Raw genomic sequence first — 22293 nt, 5'->3', positions numbered from 1 at the left:
GGATCAAAGACCTCAACATAAATCCAGTTACACTGAACCTGATAGAAGAGAAAGTGGGAAATAGCCTTGAACACCTTGGCACAGGAGACTACTTCCTAAATATAACACTAGGAGTATGGACACTGAGAGTAACATTTTAAAAAAAGGGACTTTCTGAAACTGAAAATCTTTTGTAAAGCAAAGGACATAGTCAATAAGACAGAACAGCAGCCTATGGAATGAGAAAAGATCTTCATCAACCCCACATCTGAGAGAGGGCTAATCTCCAAAATATATAAAGAACTCAAGAAACTAGACATCAAAATACCAAATAATCCAATTAAAAATGGAACAAGAAGTAAACAGAGAATTCTCAACAGAAGAATCTCAAATGCCTGAAAGAAATTTAAGGAATTGCTCAACTTCCTTAGTCATTAGGGAAATGCAAATCAAAATGAATCTGAGATACCATCTTATACTTGTCAAAAACACTGGTGATAGCTTATATTGGAGAGGATGTGGAGTAAGGAGAATACTCTTTCACTGCTGTTGGAAGTGCAAACTTGTACAGCCACTTTGAAAATCAGTATGGCTATTTCTCAGAAAACTGGAAATCATTCTACCTCAAGACCCAGCAATACCACTCTTAGGCATATACCCAAGGATGCGCAATCATACCACAGGGACATTTGCTCAACTATGTTCATTAGCAGCATTATCTGTAATAGCCAGAACCTGGAAACAGCCTAGATACCCCTAACACGAAGAATGGGTAAAGAAAATGTGGTGGTACATTTACACAATGAAGTATTACTCAGCTGTAAACAACAATGACATAATGAAATTTGCAGGCAAATGGATGGAACTAGAAAAAAAAAATCATCCTGAGTTAGGTAACCCAGACTCAGAAAGACAAACATGGTGTGAACTTACTCATATGTGGATGTTAGATGTAAAGCAGAGGATAACCAGCCTACAATCCACAGCCCCAGAGAAGCTAGGTAACAAGGGGAATCCTAAGGGGGATGCATGGATCGTCCTGGGGAAATAGATGAGATCTCCTGGGTAAACTGGGAGTAGGATGGGGGGCAGAGGGGAGGGGATGGAGGATGGGAACATGGGTGAATGAGATGGTTGAGTTGGGAGAGGAACGGAGAGGGAGAGCAATGAAAGAGATATGTTGATAGAAGCCATTATGGGATTAAGGAGAAACCTGGTTCCAGCGAAATTCTCAGGAATCTATGAGGATGACCCCAGCTAAGACTCCTAGCAACAGTGGAGAGGGTGCCTGAACTGGACTTCTCCTGTAATCTGATTGCTGACTAGCCTAATTGTCATCACAGAACCTTCACTAATGGAAGTAGATGCAGAGATCGCCAGCCAAACACTGTGCTGAACTCTGGGAGTCCATTCAAGGAGAGGAAGGAGGGATTATACAAGCAATGGGGGGTGGGGTGGGGTGGGTGTCAAGATCTTGACAGGGAAAACCATAGCGATAGATGATGACCCCAGCTCGTGGGAGCACACAGATTCTGAACCAACAGGTGGGTAGCTTGCATGGGACAGAACTAGGCCCTCTGCACGTGGGTAATTGTGTGGCTTGGTTTGTTTGTGGGTCCCCTGACAGTGGGACCAGGATCTGTCCCTGGTGCATGGGCTGGCTTTTTGGAGCCCATTCCCTAAGGTGGGATGCCTTGCGCAGCCTTGATGCAGGGGGGAGGGGCTTGGTCCTGCCTCAACTTGATGTGCCAGGCTTTGTTGACTCCCCATGGGAGGCTTTACTCTTTCTGAGGAGTGGATGGGGGTGGGAAGGTAAGAAATAGGAGGGGGAGGAGGGGAGAGAGGGGACTCTGTTGTTGGTATGTAAAATGAATTAAAAAAAAAAAAAAGAACGGTGCAGGGAGACTTTCAGTACAGGCGCAAGCTCTACTGCAAGGCCAATCTCTGCAGGTCTGGGACAATTCTGTGCCTCTGGTAGATGTCAGGCCTGGGAAGCACAGTGTGCTGTATCCCTTCACAACATTCTGTTTCTAAGCGAGATGCTCTTGTCACTCAGGAGTCAGTAGCCAATCAGGGCCTCCAGGTGGACTGCCCGTCAGAATGGGGCGAGCGCTTCCAGTCCGCCATGCTGCAGGCATCAGAAGCCCTGGCCTAAGGGAATCTCTGTGTTGCGAGTGCTGTGCTGTGACCGGCTGCCGAGAGCCGTGAGGAGAGCGGCTGAGCTCGGAATCCGCCATGGTGAGCGATGAGCCGCCTTTCCCACGCGGGGAGGCGCCGTGGGAGCCGGTGTGGGGTCCTCACGGGGCTGTGGGAACCGGCAGGTGGACTTGGGGGCCGGAGTGATTCCAAGGTTGGTCCCCTAAGATTCCTGCAAGTCCTGAATAGAAGCGGGACCTCTAAATGACTTCGCTTTGCGGGATACGCCTGCGCAGAGCATGGGGAGCTGTAGCCTTTGTGTGGAAACATCCTTGGCACTGCACTGCGCAGGGCGTTCGCATGTTGTGCTTTTACTGCCTCCCGGGAAAGCCAATTTGCTAACTCACAGAGCCCTGGTCTCTCTAGTGTCTTCTAGAAGTTCTGTACTTGACACTGAACATTCAGGTGTAGATCCGTTTGCAGCTAATTTTGTGCAGGGTGTAAGGTCTGTGTCATAAACACATTTGCATGTAGATGCCAGGGTGGTCCAGACATTTGTATCATTAAGGCCCCACTCACTGGGTTTCCTGGCCTCGTGTGTCAAAACTGACTCTATATTAATTATGTTTTTTTGTTTGTTTGTTTGTTTTTATTTTGAGACAAGATTTCACTGTTTAGTCCTTGATGTCCTGGAACTCACTTTGTAGACAAGGCTGGCCTCGAACTCAGAGATCCTCCAGCCTCTGCCTCCCAAGTGCTGGGATTAAAGATGTGTGTCATCACCGACCAACATTAATTGTCTTTTTATTTCTAAGTTTACACTCACGTTTTGTTGATCTCTTTATTCTTTCCCAGAGAGTACAGTCTTTTTTTTTTTTTTTTTTGAGACATCGTTTCTCTGTGTAGCTCTAGCTGGAACTCTAGCTGGAACTTACTTTTTTAAGACTACACTGGCCTTAAATTCACAGAGATCCACCTGCCTCTGCCTCCCAAGTGCTGGGTTTAAAGGTATGTGCCAGTACTTCCTCGTTCAGTACAATCTTTTTTGCAGTTGTGTTCAATGTTTGAAGTTAGATGGTGTCACTGTGTGTTGTATTTATTCAGTCGTGTGTTGATCAATTTTTCATTCATGATAACCTTTTCTCATGCAATTTCTGTTGTTTGTAGCATAACTTGTTAGACTTTTTATTGGACTTTTGCCATATCTATGGCTCAAATTCTGTATTGTCGTCATAATATTGACATAATAGACAAGATGACAGCAAACTACATGGTTGCTTTCTACTCAGGGTTAGTCCAGCTCCCTGCTAAGGAAGCCCCTCCTCCATCAGGCACAGTTCCCAGTGGGATCCACACCTCTCCACAGTTAAATGGGCACTGTTACACTCTTTCCTCTAAAAGACTCTTTAATTGGGTTTGCATGTATATAGAAGGAGATGGAGCCTGTGGCCTAGGCAGGTAGGCTCCATGCAACTAGGGAACAGAGGAATGAATTCCATGACCCCAACCAGAGACTATGAGCAGATCCACATGTTTCACCAACTGACTGTAACTGTTGAAGCCAATTGTTGTCATCCAGGTCTTTCAATCTCTCCTCAGTCCCCAAACACAAGATGTTGCTTGGCCCCATTTTCTCCCAATTGAGTCTGGTCTGGGCTGTGATCAGACAGATTTGTGACTCTCCATGTTTACTGGACTGAAGACTTTTGGGTTCAGTTTTTTAAAATAGTTAAGTCAGTGGTGGTGTTGCATGCTTTTAATCCCAGCACTTGGGAGGCAGAGGCAGGAGGATCTCTGAGTTTGAGGCCTGCCTGGTGTATAGAGGGAGTTCCAGGGCAACCAGAGCTACACAGTAGCCAGTAGCTTTTTGTGTAGTTACAGTAGGTAATACCTTCCCAGTGTCAGTCTTTCTTAGTTCCCCGGTCCAGGCCTAAGGGCAGTGCAGGTTGGAGCATGACCCTGTTCATACCAAATATAAGACTCAGAAGGAGGTAGAAGGACAGAGAGCAGAAAGCTTTAGGAGCTAATGGAATCTAATTTTAATGGGTCCACAGTCCTGAGACAGTCCATTTGGCATCATCTTTGGCTTTTACTTTCTTGCCGTGATGTGGTGGGATCATGATGTAATGATAGCTCTCTTCACTGCCATAGGAGTGGAGATAATCACGTGTTAGGGTCCTTCACAGGGTAGTTCCACTGTCCTGCTGGCTACTCACTTGACCCAGATGTATCATTGGACTGAAACAAGGGGAAACTCTTGGTGGACTCGGAGGTCAGCTGAGTGTCTAGAATAATCCAATGAATAGACTTTATGGAGGACTGGAGTTCCTATAGTGACTTGAGAAAGTAATAATTAGACTGTTCTGCAAACTGTTGGTCTCTGAGCCTGGGAAGGAGTGGGGGTGCTTTTCAAATATTCTCTCATAGTTGGGTAAATCCCTCCTTGCATGGGGTGTAGCTGGCAGAAGCAAAGCAAAGTCAGGAGGCCTGTCCATTCTTTGATAGACTGAGAGTTTTTTTTTTTTTTTTTTTTTTTTAAATTCAAGTCGTGTTTATTTTTTTTACCTGGCCAGAACTCTGAGGACTGTATGCACAATGAAAATTTCAATCTATGTGTAAAGCTTTGGCTATTAATTGAGTGATTTCTGGCTATCAAATCCAGGACATTGTTGGACCCCATTGCTAGGGGGAGCCCAAATCACGTGACCAGTTCCTGGAGGAGCTTTTAAAGCTACTACTTGAGTTGTTTTAGTCTGGTTAGGAAACACTTTTACCAACCAGGAAGGGGTAGCTATAAAAACTAGCAAGTACGGTTATCCTCCCTGGGCAGGGTGGATCTTGGTGAAGTCATTTTCCCCAGAGATCTTGTGGGTCTTGCTCAGTCATTTGGACACTTTCCTTGGTAAGGGCTCTCTGTTTTGGATTCACTTGAGCACAAACCTGGCATCTGGCTGAGACATCTCTTGCTAAGCTGCCCAGTCTATCTAGGTATAATATACCTTAATCTGAGCAAGTCAGAAAGTTTTGTGAACCCCACATGAGTAGGCTGGTGAAGGTTAGTTAACAACAGTCCAGTCAGTTGTTTTTGGAGAATGATCCTTCCCTCTGTCATACTGTGGTTTTCAACTATTTTTTCCCATGGAGTCTCAGAGTGTAAAGAGTCATGGTATGTTATCAGAGTATCTATTGCCTCCCCTGGTTTTAGCCAGATTATCAGTAGGCCCCCCTGGTTTTGAGCAGAATTTCAAGAGGCCTCACTGGTTTGGTTGGCAGCCAGGTCAGAAGCCCAGCCATGGAAGACAGCAATTTGTAGGAGAGGCTAAATAGCTTCTAAGAGGGCCAAGATTTTTCAGTGCCCCCCCCCCCCCCCCCGCCCCGCCCAGGGGTGAGAAGCCCTCTTTCTCTGTAGACCGATCTCTGCACATGCCTGACAGTATAAGCATAGTGAATGTTTGTGTATATGATGGAAGACTTTCTTTTCCCCACCTGAAACACTTGGTAAGATTGGTCAGTTCTGCTCTCTGGGCTGAGGTATCTGGTATGGGTCTCAATTTTTTCAGTTAATGGAACTGCTACAGCTCCCACATCCCTGATTTCATCTTTTATCTCTTGACAGTCATGGCTGAGCACCTGTGTCATTATGCAAGAGGGTAGCTGAATTGGTGGTGGTGACTTTCTCAAAATAGACTGGAGGATGTGGCAGGAGTAGGGCCTGGGACTGGGTCACACAGCGTTAGACAGCCATGTTTTGATGCTCCTCAGAGTTGGGCCTCAACCATGTTGTGTTTTGCTTTGAGTGTAAGATCTTGTGGCAGAGTTAACTTGTTTGTTTTCTTTCAATCAACTAGCATCAGCTTCCATTCCTCTTAGACAGATGGGCCAACCTGTGGCTACAGGGTCCAATCATTTGTACAGGTACATCAGGGGACATTTCCATGCCCACATTTTGGGTTAATATTCCTTTTGTCTTGTGTTTCATGGAAAAAAAAAAACAGCTGAAAAGGTTTTGAGACTTCTGGAAATTCTATGGCTGGAGCAGAAATGATAGCTGTTTTTAGTGCCTTAAATGACTTTTGTTAAATCTCAGTCCAGATTAGGGGCTCAGTGTCCCCTTTGTGCTGGTGTATAGAGGCCTTGCCATTTCCAGGAACACTGGTATCCAGAGGCATCAATATCCAGATGCAGCTAGGAACTCTTGAACCTGTTTCTTAGGCTTTGGAGTTGGTGTCTCCAAAGACAGCATTGCTACTCTGAGACAGGCTCCTTTGCCTCCCTCAGCTGGTAGCCAAGATAGGCAGCCTTCTGTTAATTTAAGCTTTTTTAGCCAGTGGTTTGTAGCCCAAGGTCTGTAACTCTTGCAGTAGTCCTCAGTGGCCCTTTACAATCTGTTTTCCTAGGAAACCTCTGGAGGAAGAGCAGGAACTTGACATTAAGTGTCTTTAACTCCTGGGGAAACCTGGTCCAGGTTAGTTGCCCACTGTAACCTCCCACTGGGTCTGTCCATTTAAAAGCAAAGGTGGGTTGACTCACCTCTGAATTGGAGAGGCTAAGGAATGGATCTTTCAGGTCTAAGACAGTGCACACCTGTTTCTCAGGAAGAACCAGACTCATGAGAACTAGAGGTCCCGGGTTTCTTCACAGGCAGGAGAGGCATATTCCAGTGTGACTGGCAGGGCACCAGGATGCCTGTCTCTTCAATCCAGGCAATGTGGACCTCAGTTTCCCCTTTTGTTTCCAGGGTCATTTGATATTTTTTATCTTTTGATTGGAGGCATACCTTTCAGCTAGGAGATATTCTTCTGACGGAGGTAAGATATCACAGTTTTGCTTGGGTATCTGTGAGTTAACTTTTCTCCTTGTCAGAGGAGGTGAAGGGGGCTTTCAGTTCATGTAAAAGTTCTTGTCTTGCTGGGCGGTGGTGGCGCACGCCTTTAATCCCAGCACTCGGGAGGCAGAGCCAGGCGGATCTCTGTGAGTTCGAGGCCAGCCTGGGCTACCAAGTGAGTTCCAGGAAAGGCGCAAAGAGAAACCCTGTCTCGAAAAACAAAAAACAAACAAACAAACAAAAAAGTTCTTGTCTTTATCAGATTGTTGTTAAATACCTTTTTGAACTACCTCCAGCAACTGGGAGCAACTTATACCTTTAAATTTTCAATTTTTATAACATTTTTTTCAAATACCCTGGTTGACTGGGTGACAAAGGACATCTTTTTTAACATCTCTCTTTAATATCTCCAAAAAGTATCTAGTGAAATGGTATAAACTCTCCTTAATAAATGTTTCATAGATAGGAATATCTGTTCTTTCTTGGCTGCATTACCCAGCCCAGGCATAGTGTTTTTACTTTTTTGAAGAGACTGCTGAGTTTCACAGATCAGTCATTGATAAGGAGACATAAACTGTGAAAGAGAAAGTAGTGAAACTTTTTTCTTTTCCTTGGGCAGAGCCCAGGACAACTTTCCCCCTTTTCATGACTGCTTGGCGCAGGCACAAAGTAGAGTGAATGTTTACCTGGGGGAGCTGTTTCCCCCTACCCTGTGTGCATTTGCTTAGATGGCAGGGGAGCTGGGACCTGGAGGAGAGAGGCCCTACCCCTACCTCTTCACGTCCACAGGGAAACCAACCTTCGTGTGAGCAGGAGTCACACAACAAAAGAAGCAAGTGCTTCTGCTCCCAGAGTGGGACAGGTGAAGGATTTCCTCACCCCTCCCAGGGGACCTGGCAGAGCCAAAAGGATTCAGGTCCCCAGCCGGAGGGAGCACAGCTTTCCAGCTGGATGGAGGAGGGTTTCACAGCAGAGAAAACCACTAGTCAATACAGGTAAACAAAAGTGATAGAGACACATAGGAAGACTTACAGAGACAGAGATATAGAGAGTGACAGACGTACAAGAAAAACAACGAGGGTGGCCATCACGCTGTCATACACCTGAACAGACAGGGACCCAGTAACATGTCAAATGTTCCTCAACAGTCTATTAGAATCCGCATCTGACCTCTTCTATGTGTTCAAAGAGAAGGCACCTCAACAAGATTTAACCTCCAAAGGTGACAGAACAAGCGACTTTCTAATTTGTGTCCTTTTGGGTGTGGAGGGGTCAGTCCTCTCTGAGGCATTAGGCAGTAATTGATCAAAGGGTCCCCTGGTGCAGTGGTTTAAATAGGAGTGGCCCCCATAGACCCATGTGTTTGAATGCTTTGCCCATAGAGAGTGGCACTTATAGGAGGTGTGGCCTTGTTGGAGTAGACGTGTTCTTGTGGAAGGGAAGTCTGTCACTGTGGAGGCAGGTGTTGAGGTCTCATATGCTCAAGCTAGGCCTAGTGTATCTCAGTCTTCTTCTGCTGACTGTTAATCAAGGTGTAGTACTCTCAGATTCTTCTCCAGTACCATGTCTTCCTACATGCTGCCATTCTTTTCCCCATGACTATAATGGACTAAACATCTGAAGTTTAATCTAACCTATAAAAAGAAAATGTTTTCCTTTATAAGAGTTGCTTTGGACAATATTAAATACAGACAATACGTTATAGTATACCTGGACAAACCCACTTGTATATACACCAGCATACTCCTGTTACTTTACCTAAGCAGATATAAATGGCTGGTTTTTAAGAATTTAGAAATTTCAGCCAGGCGGTGATGACACACACCTTTAATCCCAGCATTTAGGAGGCAGAGGCAGGTGGATCTTTGTGAGTTCGAGGCCAGCCTGGTCTACATATGAGTTCCAGGACAGGCTCCAAAACTATACTACCCTGCCTTGAAAAACAAAAACAAACAAACAAACAAACAAAAATTAAAATTTAAAAGAAAAAAAAAAGTTGTCATGGTCATGGTATCTCTTCACAGTAATAAAATCTTAAGTCACCTGGGGACCTCAATATCTCTGCTTGCCCATCCCCTAGTAGTCCCCTAATCATCCCCAATTTCTCTGATTTTCCAAACATTAATGCTCTAATCCAGCAGTCATAACTTTCTTTTTCTTAAAAATTATTGTTTGATGATATGTGTATGGGTGTTCTTCCTGCACTTATCACCATGTATTATTTGCATGTCTGCAGTCTGAGAAAGCCAGAAGAGGGCACTGAATCCTCTGGAACTGGAGTTACTGATCATTGAGTCTTCATTAGGTTGCAAAGAATCAAATCTGGATCCTCTAAAAAAGATACTAGTAATCTTTAACCACTGAGCTATCTATAAAGTGCCAGAGATCTGAAGAACAAATTAAGTCATGCTACTATACACATTATTTATTTTCAAAACTGTAGGCCTGACATTAATGTTCCCTGTAAAGTCAACTCCTCCCAAGTCCATTTTTCCCCTAGTTTTCTGTTGATACTGCTTTAAGAATGTTTCAATGCTGTGGGTTGTCAAGCACATTATCACCTCAGGGCCTTTGCACCTTGTTGCATGAATCCTAAATGGTCTTATAATAAAAACCCAGAGCCAGATATTGGGGTAAATACTGAAAAATCAGAGAGACAAAAGAATAAGCCACAGTCACATCTCACCTTGCCAACTTCATGAACCCTCTGACTGGATGCCCCTGAGTCTTCAGTCAATATGGTCTCTAGTTCCTATCTCCTCATGCTTTATGTGCATTTCTCCATCCAGCCATTTTATTTCCTATCTCAACCTTCCTAGTGCTAGGATTAATGATGTGTGTGCTTCCCAAATACTAGGGTTAAATGTTGTGCGCCACCACTGCCTGGCTCTGTTTCTCTCCTAGACTGGATCAATCTCATCTAGCCCAATGTGGCCTTGAACTCACAGAGATCCAGATGGATCTCTGCCTCTTGAGTGCTAAGATTAAAGGTGTGTGCCACCACTGCCTGACCTCTATATTTAACTCTATGGCTAGCTCTGTCCTCTGATCTTTAGGCAAGCTTTATTTCTTAGATTACAAATATCACCACATTTTCCCTGAAGTAAAAGGTTATAACTAGTATGAAAAAAAACCATATGCAATAAATACAATAAGTATATGCAATAAATACAGTCAAGAATTACATTAACAATGTCCAGTCCATTAACATTTGACAAATTCAGAGGAAATACTCCATTATTGATATCATGAAATTTGCAGGCAAATGGATGGAACTAGAAAATATTATCTTGAGTGAGGTAACCCAGACTCAGAAGGACAAACATGGTATGTACTCACTCATAAGTGGGTACTAGATGTAAAGCAAAGGATAACCAGACTACAACTCACAGCTCCAGAAAAGCTAGCTAACAAGGAGAACCTAAGAAAGATGCATAAATCGCCCAGTGAAAGAGAAATAGATGAAATCTACATGAGCAAAATGGGGGTAAGGGGGGTAATGGAGGGCCAGGTATGGGGGATGAGAACATAAGGGAATGGGAGTTTTGAGCTGGAACAGGGACAGAGTGGGAGAGTAAGGAAAGAGATACTATGATAAATGAAGACATCATGGGAATAGGGAGAAACAGGGTGCTAGGAAAGTTCCCAGGAATCCACAAGGATGACACCACCTTAGACTTATCGCAATAGTCGAGAGGGTGCCTGAACTGGCCTACTCCAGTAATCAGATTAGTAAATACCCTAACTGTCATCATAGAGCCCTCATCCAGTAACTGATGGAAGTAGATGCAGAGATCCATGGCCGGGCTCCAGGCCGAGCTCTAGGAGTCCAATTGACGAGAGAGAGGAGGGATTCTATGAGCAAGGGACATTGAGATCATGATGGGAAAATGTACAGAGACAGCCAACCAAACTAGTGGAAATGCATGAACTGTGGATCAATAGCTGTGGAGTCCCCATGACCCTAGACTAGGCCCTCTGGATAGGCAAGACAGTTGTTTATCTTGAACTGTTTAGGGGGCCCCCAGGCAGTGGGACCGGGATCTGTCCCTGGTGAATGCATTGGCTCTTTGGAGCCCGGTGCCTATAGTAGGACACCTTGCACAGCCTTGGTGCAGGGAGGAGGGGCTTGGACCTGCCTCAACTGAATGTACCAGGCTCTGCTGACAACCTATGGGAGACCTTGCCTTGGAGGAGGTGAGACTGGGGTGGAGTGGACTGGGGTGGGGAAGACTGGAGGGTGGGAGGAGGGAGGAGAGAGGGATCTGTGGTTGGTATGTAAAGTGAATAGAAAATTTCTTAATTAAAAAAAAGAAAAAAATACTCAATTATTTATCCTATTTTGGTGAGTCCAAAGTGTACCTAATTCATTTTCTATTTATACTTCTTTAGTGAGTTTCTTTTCTGAATTTGTTAACAAGAAAAACTATAACTATAACTATAACTATCTAATCTTCAACTCCCTCAGAGTCCCAAGAGGGAAATAATATTACTTAAGTGAACAGGAGGTGCAAACAAGTGACTTCCAAACAATGTGAGAAATGACATAAACAGCTGGCTGCCTGGACAGTCACCTAAGGTTCCTCTGCAACATTGGGGCATCCATCTTTGACCTACAGACCTGGCATATCTGACAAACTCATCTGTGAAGCAGGATTTTTTAAAGGGCTGTCCTACCTTGTCTTGACTAAGTTCTGCAGTCTTTTCTTTTGTTTCCTGCTTGTCCATTTGGACAGTATACTGTCAGCAGTTGAAGAAAGGGCACTTTTGCCCAGTGGCTAACTTTTGCCACAAAGAAAGTAAACTCCATATGGAGTTTCTTCAGTTCCCATCATCTTCTCTGAAGTAGATTGGTTCTGCCAAGAGCAGACATGTCTCACTGTCATACAAAAAAGAATGTATGTTATTAAAACATCTTAAATGCCATATTCTGCTGATCTCTGAGGTGTTTGAAGACTATCTAAAATATATCTGTTTGACCTTAAAAACATACCTAACATGACTACACGTTCTATTGTAATAGGTAACTACTAACCTGCATATTTTTATTATCCTAAATAGTTGGTAATAACTTTCAAGGACTAGAAAATTGCATTACATTGTTAAATGAGATATATAGGTACAGTACCTTGAACAATAGTAGAAATATATGTACAGTATGTTTCAACAAAAATAATATCAACTTTGTATCAACATATACAATTTATATATAATATACAAAAATCCAGTCCAATGTAAAATATTTAAAACTAGGAGTTGCTTTTTAAAAGTAGATTCAATAATCTACCTTTTTATCTTATCATATCTATATTCTTTTTTCTTTTCATAGTATATTTAATAATCTACCCTTTTATCATTTCTTTCTCTCTTTTTTTCAGAGTAGATTCAATTATCTACCTCTTATATCTATATCCTCTTTTTTTCTTTTTTTTTTCAAACAAGAATCCTGAATCTAATCTCCTTTGTTTAGCTTTTCTCATGACTATTACAAATAACATGTAATCAAACACCCTAAACAGTGACAAATATCCAAAACTCATTGAACAACCAAAACCATCCACCCCCACCTCTTGGGAATGTGGGTGTCATGTTCTTAAATTTACTTCTTGCTGTCTGGGGGTGAATGTGGAAGACCTGCTCTCACTTTTACCCCAGGGTACTCTTGAGGAGAGAGAAATGAGAAATATTTAGATAGAAATATAGAGGGGAGAGAGACAGACACAGGATAGCTCAGGAAGGCCTGGATCATTATCTACCAGCCCCTTCTGTCTCTTCAAAAGGGCTATTTATAGGAGTGCCAAGGGGTGGAGCAAAGACCTTCCCCTAGCTCAGCCAGGTCTAGACCCTTCCAATCACCTAGTAACCATGCACATGATCAAGCAATTCTCTAATGCAATTCTGCTGGATAAAGTGAGCTCAGATCTCACTAGAAACCTTTGTGGGCCTCCACAGGTGAAGGCATCTTTAGAGGATCCTGAAAAGAAAATTTGGGGTTAATTGTCAAGTCCTGTATCATTTGGTGTCCAGTCTCTGCATAATGGAAAAGTGCAGGGCTTGTCTCAAGTCCTGGGTAGAGTAGTCTGTGAGGCTGGATCATCTCAGCTAGCCATATTGAAATTGTCCTGAGCAGTTTATAGTCCAAAGCCAATCTTTGGGTGGTGTGTGTCATCTTAATGGTATTATCATAGTCCATGTATTGTTGTGGGGCCCCATCATCCTTTTGGAGATTTCAAGGGTTGCTGTTATTAGGCATGGTCATGGTTCACTGCAGAAATTCTTTTTCTTGGGACTTTTTTTTTCTGGATGATTAATCTTTTTTCTTCAGATATCTCATTTGTCCAGTGTTCTTCAGATTCCTTAGCCTTCATTCTCCTAAAAGACAAAAACAAAACCCTTCCCAACCCCAACTTTGGGGAGGTTCCCTTTTGGCAAGTTATATCTAATCAAATGAAAAGCCTTTGTTAGTCATATAAGTTAGTTTAAATTGAATGGTCACACTGGTTGATAAACTACCACCTCTTCTAATTAAGAGGTCTCTCTTGTTCAAACTAAAACTTTATCAATTTTGTTCATATCCATAGCTTTTCTTCTGTAGAAACAAAAGCAAAGTTTTATCCCCAATGTAACACATATCCTGGTTTCCATTCTTAGGTCAGCATATCTTTAAAGTATACAGGCTGATTTAATTCTGTAGTTTTTTCCTATTGTCCAATATCTCTCCATAGCTGTTGTTCCTTACTCATTAGCACTGAGAAAATTCAAAGTTAATAGAGCATTATGGAATCTATTTCTGGGGGTTTTTGTTACACCTTTCTGTTTATTTAGCATATCCTTTAGAGTTTGATTTTATCTTTCTCTGACTGTTTGGCCTGTAGGATTGTGTGGTATACTTGTAATATACTTCATATTGTAATAAGCAAAAAAAGTTTCATTTTAGCAAGATATATGCTGGAGCATTGTCAGTCTTAATTTGTACAGGCATACCCATGATGGCCATAACTTCTAGGAAATGCGTAATTATAGAATCAGCCTTTTCAGAACTTAGAGTAGTTGCCTATTGAAATCTTGAATACATATCAATGATGTGTACATATTTTAATTTTCCAAGTTCTACAAAATGAAACACATCCATCTGCCAGATTTCATTTCTTTGAGTACCCTTTGGGTTACTTCCTGCAGGCAGTAGAGTTTGATTGTATAAAGAAGTAGGGCATTTCCTTATAATTTCCTTGGCTTGTTGCTAGGATATGAAATGATCCTTTTTCAAACCCTTACTACTGACATGATTTTTTTTTAATGAAATCCTGAGGCCTCCAGCACATTTCCTATCAATAGTTGATCAATCTCATCATTATCTCATGCTAGAGAACCTGGCAGACCCATATGGGATCAGATATGTGTTATATGTAAGGGATGCTTCCTATTCCTGATTATTTCTTGTAACTGAATAAATAACAAAGTTAATTCTGACTCATCAGGGATGAATTCAGCAGTTTCAACGTGTAGAACAACTCATTCTGCATACTGAGAGTCAGTAACTATGTTGACAAATTCTGTAACATCCATTAATACCATCAGAATGGCATATGCTGCAGGCAGTCACCAGGAAAAGAAAGATGTGAGAGTACAGGTAATGCCAGGTAGATTAATAGAAATGGATTGAATTAAGTTATATGAGCTAGTTAATAATGATCTTGAGCCATAGGCCATACAGTTTGTAATTAGTATAAGCTTCCGTGTGTTTACTTGGGACCCAGTGGCTGTGGATCTGGGCAGGACATAGGAAAACTTCTGTGTACAGCACCTGTTCTTCCCTTTGCCAGGAATGGTCAATTCTCACGTATCCCTTATTTCTTTTCTGTCATTGAATGAGGATGTTCTGCTCTAACCACTTTAAAAACTGCAACCCTAAAGCCCAGAGTGGTGGATTGTACCCATATTACTAACACTTGGAAATGAGAGGCATTTGTAGTCATGATGTAGTTAAAAAAAAAAACTTAAAGAAAAATCTAGTACAATGCTATCTAGATTACAAATGGCAGTCAAGATCAGCTGGGGCTACAGGACACTCTTTTTCAATGATAATAATAACCTGTAGTCTTAGTATTGGGTCTAGAGCTTGTGGGTCTAGAACCTCTTCAAAAGCAACAGGTGATCTCATCTGTTGACTAATCTTTATATACTCCATCATTTTTGTTATTGTTGTTTTATTGTTTTAGGATCAGCATTTACTTTACTAATGTTTTTTGAGAACTCTTTGATCTGTCAATAGTAACTTCCTAAAAATGCATTCTTTCCTAGGAATAATTGAATGCCTTATAGTTTAAAAGGGGTCACTCTAGTTTATGATAGACAAATATAGAACTGGAATGAATGTTTAACTCTTTGGAGAACTTTTGAGTAGCCTGGAGTATTTTTTGTTTGTTTGTTTGTTTGTTAGAGACAGAGTCTCACTATGTATCTTTGCCTGTCCTGGCAATCTCTATGTAGACCAGGCTGGCTTGGAAACCACAGAGTTCACCTATCTTTGCCTCCTAGTGTTTGGGGTTAGAGGTGTGCACCACCACACCCTTATTGTCCATCCTTTTTTTGAAGTTAATAATTTTGATAAAATTCTGCTGATGTATACTAAATAGTGTTACTCTGTTTGCATGTCTCTCTGTATATATTACTAAGCCTTTCTCCTGCTGTGCCATATTCTATTCTGGGGGCACTGGAATAGAAGGTGTCATTCTCTTTTTGTGTGTCCTTTTAAAATAATTTGGTGACTGCATTTGCTATTTAGTGACCCATGTCATAGACTGTCTAGAGTGCACAGAATTATGTAAATATATTATCAATCATGTGGATCCCAGGAATGGATCTTAGGTAGAAAAATAGCAAGTGTCTTTACCATCAGAATGATCTCACTGACCCCCATGTGTACTCTTTGTGTGAATGTGCATGTGGGGAGGTCACAGGTCAAAGTTGGGCATCCCATAAATTGATATTATAATCCAAGTTTACTTTATGGGTTATTGAGCATTGAAAGGCAACTCTAGACATCTAGACCCAAGATGTGCCAACAGAGACCCTAAGAAAAGGGAAGCATGGTAGCTTTCTGTAAATGGCCAAATAGACAAAGTATTTGCAGACCTGCAGGCCAGTGTCTGGTTTCTGTGTACTGTGGGTAGACAGGGCCTTAAAGCATAATCTGTGTTTTTCATTGCTGCAACAAATCACATCCCCATAAATTCATGGTTATATTATCCACACACTGCTTTAATTTTCATATTTGTGATTCTGGCCCTATACACTTGACCCCTTTTGCATTTTGTTTTACCTGAGATCAAGTTCAAATATCAAGAAGCTGAATATTTCCCTCCTGAAGAGTCCTACTTGTATGCCAAGATTTGATGAACATCAAAATATGATCTGGAATACCTTCAAGCCTCACAAAATAATTCTACCTTTGGATTTTTTCCTTCCCAAATATTTAAATCTCTGAGGAACATTTTCCGCACCTGGGTTATACAAATACAAGTTCTGAGTCAGGTCAGCTCCTGTCCTGAGTGTGGGACTGGGTTCCAAGTAGCCCAATGAAGAGATTCCTAGTTTATCCCTGGCTCAGAGCAGTTGGACATGAAGCCCTTGCCTACTCCAGATTACAGAATTTGTCAAAGATGCCTTTCTGCTAAAGGATGTTTTGAAGGTGCAGCAGGCTATCCTGGCTAGCTGTGAGGAGGAGGAGGAGGTGCTGAGAGGCCAAATGACAGTCTTGCTGCAGAGAACAGAGGTACTACAGGCTCTGTGGCGCATGGGACATAGAGGAAGCAGTTGCTGAACAGAGAAGGATAGCTTGCTGGATCCAGCCTAGGCACGGTGCCTCAGGGACACATCCCTGCTTCAGCCATCTATGACCACTGAAGGTGGGGTTTTGATTTAGGTGCAGAGGTATGTGGTTGTGTCTTACTATAGATGCAGCTGATGCAAGCCCAGGGCTGTTGAGGACACCGTTTAGCCTTTCAGTCTCCATCATTCACCTTGGCAAGCTAAAGCTTCATAGCCTTCTATAGCCTATACGGTGATGACCAAGACTCATCATGCACTGGGAGACCAGCCTGGGACCTTACCAATGGTGCTTAGCTGGCCCCATCACACCATGACTCTTCCTGTGATTCCCACTACTCTGCAACACTTCACATGTTACAACTTCTGGTATGCCAGTACTACATCACAAGTATCCACCAGGGAGTGTAAGCTCACTGTGAAAGGGAAACATAACCAATGTGGGACATGGGGTGATGGCAGGAATAGGGCAGATAGGCTCAGAAGATAGTTCAAGCTTCTGGACCCATAATTCAGTTATGGCAATAAACACAAGTACAGTGCAATATTTAAAGAATCCAGGGAATATTGTGGCTCAAGGGTAAAGCCTCTGCAAAAATAATCTTGTGTTTTTTTTCTAGATATAATTCAAAAAGAAGGTCCCAGCCTTCTGGAATATGCAGAAGGTGTGGCAAAGTTCGTCACTGGTGTGCTTAATGCAGATTATCAGGGGACAGACAAGGTAAACCTTTGCCATTGAGAAATACCCTGAGTGGGCCCTCTGGAGACCCCAATTTCAAATTCAATCCAATCATTCCCTGTCTGCATCAAAACTCCCAATGTTAGATTGCTTTATTAAGTTCAAATTTTTTAAATGCTACTGATTTATTACTGCTTTATTCAGTTCAGACTGCTTTATTCAGTTCAGACTGCTTTATTCAGTTCAAATTTTTTAAATGCCACTGAAAACAGATGATAGGGGCAGAGAGGCATTGTATAGTACAAAAAAGCTGTTGAATTAAATCAATTTGTATATTTTAAAGGTGTGTTAACCTCAGAATGGAATTGGGATATGTGTTCCATTGGGGAAGAGATTTTGCCTTTGTTTACACAGAAGAAAAGCAGTGGATACCATCGAAATTGATAAAGGTTATATTTGAACAGGAGGGACCTGCTTAATAAGGAGAGGTGATAGTTCATCAGACATGTGGGTCATTCAAACTAACTTATAAAGAATAACAAATGTCTTTCATTTGACCAGGGAAAAGAATAAAAAATAATATTTTTGAATAATTTACCAAAGTCACACTTGCCTTACTGGCATAAAATGAAATATGGGTTTTTTTTTGTACCACATGTCTCAATTCCATGCTACAGTGTTAGACTGTAGATTGTAACGTGACCCATGACATTTTGGAGTCAGCTTTTGTGTTTTCTTCTTAAATAAAAAGGATATTTTTATTGTTTGCTGTTAAAATCACAGTTAAGAGATTTACATTTTTTGAAGTAAATTCAAATGGTTGCTACAGTTCAAACTTATTTTCTAAATCTCTCTGAGTTGGAGTGATTGGGAACTAAAATATTTGAGCAGAGCAGTGATAGCCCATGCTTCTCATCCCTGCAGAGTCAGACAGATCTCTGTAACTTACTTGTTTTCTAAATTCTAAATGTGGTGGTGATTCACGCCTTTAATCCCACCACCTAGGGACAAAACTCAGACACAGCTCCTAATTGTTGTGTTTGCACAGTAGAGAAATCAGGTACAGTATTTACAGGTTATTGTAGTAAACCCTCTGCAGAGTTACTAGAAAGGCAGCTAATTTCCAGTGGGGACAGGAGCAAACAGCAGCTTTTGCAGCTGCCATTAAGCTCTTCTCTGTGCATTCCACCATTATTGAACCAGATGATACCCTAATGGTGGATATCATATTTATTGGTGAATTGACAACTAGGGATTCTTCATAAAGCAGAAGGGAGTCCACCTACATTTACCTTTTGGATTCTATTGCAAGCGATTTCCATATAAGGAGAATAGATATCCTCTCTGAGAAAAATAATCTGGACATTTTATGAGACTTGGAGAAACTGATAGTGAATGGCATCTATCCTGTGGTGATCTGGGCACCCCTTACAATGATGGATTGGATCTCTTCAAAGGCAGAGTCCTCAACATGCAAGGAAAGGCATTATAGTGGAACTGGTACATATCAGAATTCCTTAGTGACCAGAATATGATATCAAGGGGGCTCTGTACCTTCCTGCACTGAGGAAATAGCTCAGTTACCTAAAGCACTCATCCCTTCACCAAGAGAGGCAAATATTGAGCTGTAGGGAAAAAAAACAGAATGGTTACATCATTTGGCTAAGGCATGGTTTACTGATGGCTCATCACCCGCTGGTGGATCCCAAACTAATGGAAACTGTCAACCTCTAGACTTGGGATGGAATGGTTGGTTAATACTGAGGAAGGCACCACAAAATCAGTGAACCACAATTGGCTGGAAGACAAACAGCTAAGGAAGCCAAAAGGAGTATCTTCTCCAATCTTTATTGTAATCAAAAATGGAAAACCACTAACTTGCAGATAAATGACCAAGATATCGGGTCATGTGAGGCATAAATGGAAATGACAACACCCAGCAAAACTTAGCAAAGACATAAAATTTTGTATTTCATATGGGCAAGACAGACAAAACATCTGAAAATAATGAAATAGTGGGCAAATTGGCATCATGTTTAATTAAGACTAGAATATTAAAATTTGCCAGGAAACAAATTCAGAATAAATCAGCAAAAATGACAGATTACAGTAAAAGTAATAAGGAAAATGTAGAGCCAAATTAAACCAGGACAATCCTATGAGAATAACTATTATAAGGACTCCATAGTGAAGTAGTGGTTCACACCTTTAATCCCAGCACTAGGGAGGCATATACCTTTAATCTCAAAACTTGGGAGGCAGTGGCAGGCACATAAGAATTAAAATGATATAAATTTAAAAGCTGCTTGCAAAAGGCAGGCTGAAATTCAAAGTGAATGCTGTTGCAGAATATTCCTTTACACTGTGTGAAGACGCGTCACTGTGATTGGTTTAATAAAGAGCTGACTGGCCCTTAGCTGGGCAGGAAGAAGTTAGGCAGGACTTACTGGGACAGAGAGGTTTTGAGGCAGAGGAAGGGCAGAGTCACCAGCCAGACAAAGAGGGATGAAAATATTCAAGAGGAGAGGTAAAAGCCAAGAGTCATGTGGCAACAACACGTAGATGAATAAAAGTAAGTTAATATAAGTTATAAGAGTTAGTTACAAACAAGCCTAAGCCATAGGCTGAGCTTTCATAATTAATAATAAGTCTCTATGCCAGTTTTTGTGAGCTGGTCACCCAAGACAAATCCAGCAACAGAGTGTCCATAGTGATCTAAAAATAAATACACTTAAATCTTTAGTTTATGTATAAAGATAAAGGGGAATGTAGGTATATTTATCCATATATCCTAAGGTATATTTAGTTTCAAAATTTCAAAAAGAATTTATTTTTAATTTAAAGATAATACTTTTTCTGTTGCCCAAAACCATTTTGCCCTAGGACAGATATAACTTGCTGAAAAGTGCACCCCACAGACTTAGATTTGTGCAGGCTGCTCTTCTAAGATTTGGCCAACATTCCATTTTTTTGTGTCACCAACTACAATGCCCCAATGCCAGGAGAAGCTAGTCATAGGTAATTACTGTGGTAGTTTGAAAGAAAATGGCCCTCAAAGAGTGGTACCATTAACAGTTATGGCTTTGTTGGAGTAGGTGTGGTCTTGTTAGAGAAAATGCATCACTGTGGAGGTGGCCTTGAGGTCTCATATGCTCAAGATACAGTCCAGTGTCTGAGACCATTTCCTGTTCCTTATGATCAAGATTTAGACAGCACCATGTGTGCCTGAACAATGTTATGTTTTCCACCATGATGATAATGAACCGAACCTTTGAACCTCTAAGCAACCACCTCAATTAAATGTTTTCCTTTATAACTGGTGGGGTGGTCATGCTGTTTCTTCACAGAAATAGGAGCCCTAAGTAAGACAGTTATATCACCCCTTATCATTCATTTGTTATCAACAAAAGATTAGGATGTTAAGATTCAAGTCTGGGACAAGTGGCTAAGGTGTCTATTTAGCATATCAAAGCTGCACCAGTCACCATGTTCTCCCATCATTTCTCGGTCCCTACCTGTTACAGGGTATGGCTGGCATACTCTGCCCTCTACCCTGAACTCTCCAGCCCAGGTACTAGGCTACACTTCCCCTAAAGGATCTTCCCTATATAATTCAGACATTTGGTCACACACCCCTTTTGGACCTTTGGCTTCCTGGCTGCTCCACCTGGTTCCCCTATTTTCTCTCTCCCAGCACATGGCCCAGGTCAGTGTGATAATGTCCACTCTGGTCTCTCCCAGATATCCCTACCTCTGACTATGCTCTCCCACGTATTTACAATAAACTTGCTTCTCTACCATGCCTAGGAGCAGTCATGACCTTTCCTGTCCTTTTTATTTTTTTTAATTCAAGCATACCCAATAATACAGTTCAAAATTATGAACTTTGCTGTGTTAGTTTACTATGAACATTAAGCATTCATTTAAGCATTAACTAAATGATCAGGAGAAGAGAACATTCTCAATATAATGAATGACTAATGCCTCTGGAAATTTAAACAGCATTGGCTTTGTATTTTAAGTCCTGGTTGTGATTGTTTTGTACTAGAAGTTGGGCTTGCTTTAATTTTTTCCCCCATGAAGGGACCATTAATATTGAGTTATTCCCAGTATGTGTGAAAGGAGCAACCACAACAATGAAAACAAAACAAAACAAAAACATTTAAACAAAAATCAAATGAACATAAAACAAGAAAATTCTAAGTTCTGGACCATCTGAGCTAGCTCATGCTGCAGCAGTGGAGCCTTGCTGGCTTTGGTGGCCCCTGGGCAGAAGGGGGTGACAGGCAGCTCATAGCCTGAGAGCTCTGAGTTCCAGGCAGATCCTATATGAGTGTAAGTTCCAAACATACATGGCTGAACTAGAAGTCAAGAGGCTCTGGAGTCCATTCTCTCTGTCCTGCCATGATGTGTACAGCAGAGAATTCTCTCTCTATTTAAAAAACCTATTTAATAGTACTTTATTTTCAGAGTCCAGTTCCAGCAGTGTTCAGGTCTAAAACAAGAGGTGTGAAGTTGTTGAGGGAAGGAGACTGACAGGATCTGAGGGTGGATCAGGATGGCTCCTGCTTTATAACAGAAGGCTACACATTTTATACTCTACAATTGTACAAAGGAGTAAATGGGAGTGGGAGGAAGGGGCTTCTGACCTGGGGTGAGCCTTGTGATCAGGGATTGAGGGAGTTAGCATTGACAAGTTAATAGACACCACAGACTTACGTTCATGGAGGGGTCCCAAGTTTCTCTTTTCAGAGATAAGGAGAATGGCTCCCTTTTTAGCAAGCAGGAACTTTCTCCAAACCCTTATGCAAATGGGGGCTTTTGTTTAAATGACTGACCTCGAGAA

At 41.8% G+C, this 22293-nt stretch overlaps 1 protein-coding gene across 3 annotated transcripts in view; it reads left to right on the top strand.

Moving 5' to 3' along the window:
* The first annotated feature begins 2097 nt into the window (after nt 1-2097).
* LOC102912127 (uncharacterized) overlaps nt 2098-22293 on the top strand; it is a 61345-nt gene continuing 41149 nt past the window's right edge. Inside the window, exons 1-2 of one of the 3 annotated variants that reach the window (XM_076559076.1) lie at nt 2098-2217; nt 17389-17489. Coding sequence is in view for 1 of the 3 variants with exons in the window: in XM_042269806.2 (XP_042125740.2) it covers nt 2215-2217 (3 nt within the window). In the remaining 2 variants the exon portion in view is untranslated. The remainder of the gene's footprint in view (nt 2218-17388; nt 17490-22293) is intronic. The other 2 variants (XM_042269806.2, XM_076559072.1) reach the window with 2 other exon arrangements.

This window comes from Peromyscus maniculatus, chromosome 22 (genome assembly GCF_049852395.1).
Source record: "Peromyscus maniculatus bairdii isolate BWxNUB_F1_BW_parent chromosome 22, HU_Pman_BW_mat_3.1, whole genome shotgun sequence".
NCBI lineage: Eukaryota > Metazoa > Chordata > Mammalia > Rodentia > Cricetidae > Peromyscus > Peromyscus maniculatus.
Note: the sequence above shows the minus strand (reverse complement) of the source record. Positions and strands in the feature narration are given on the sequence as shown.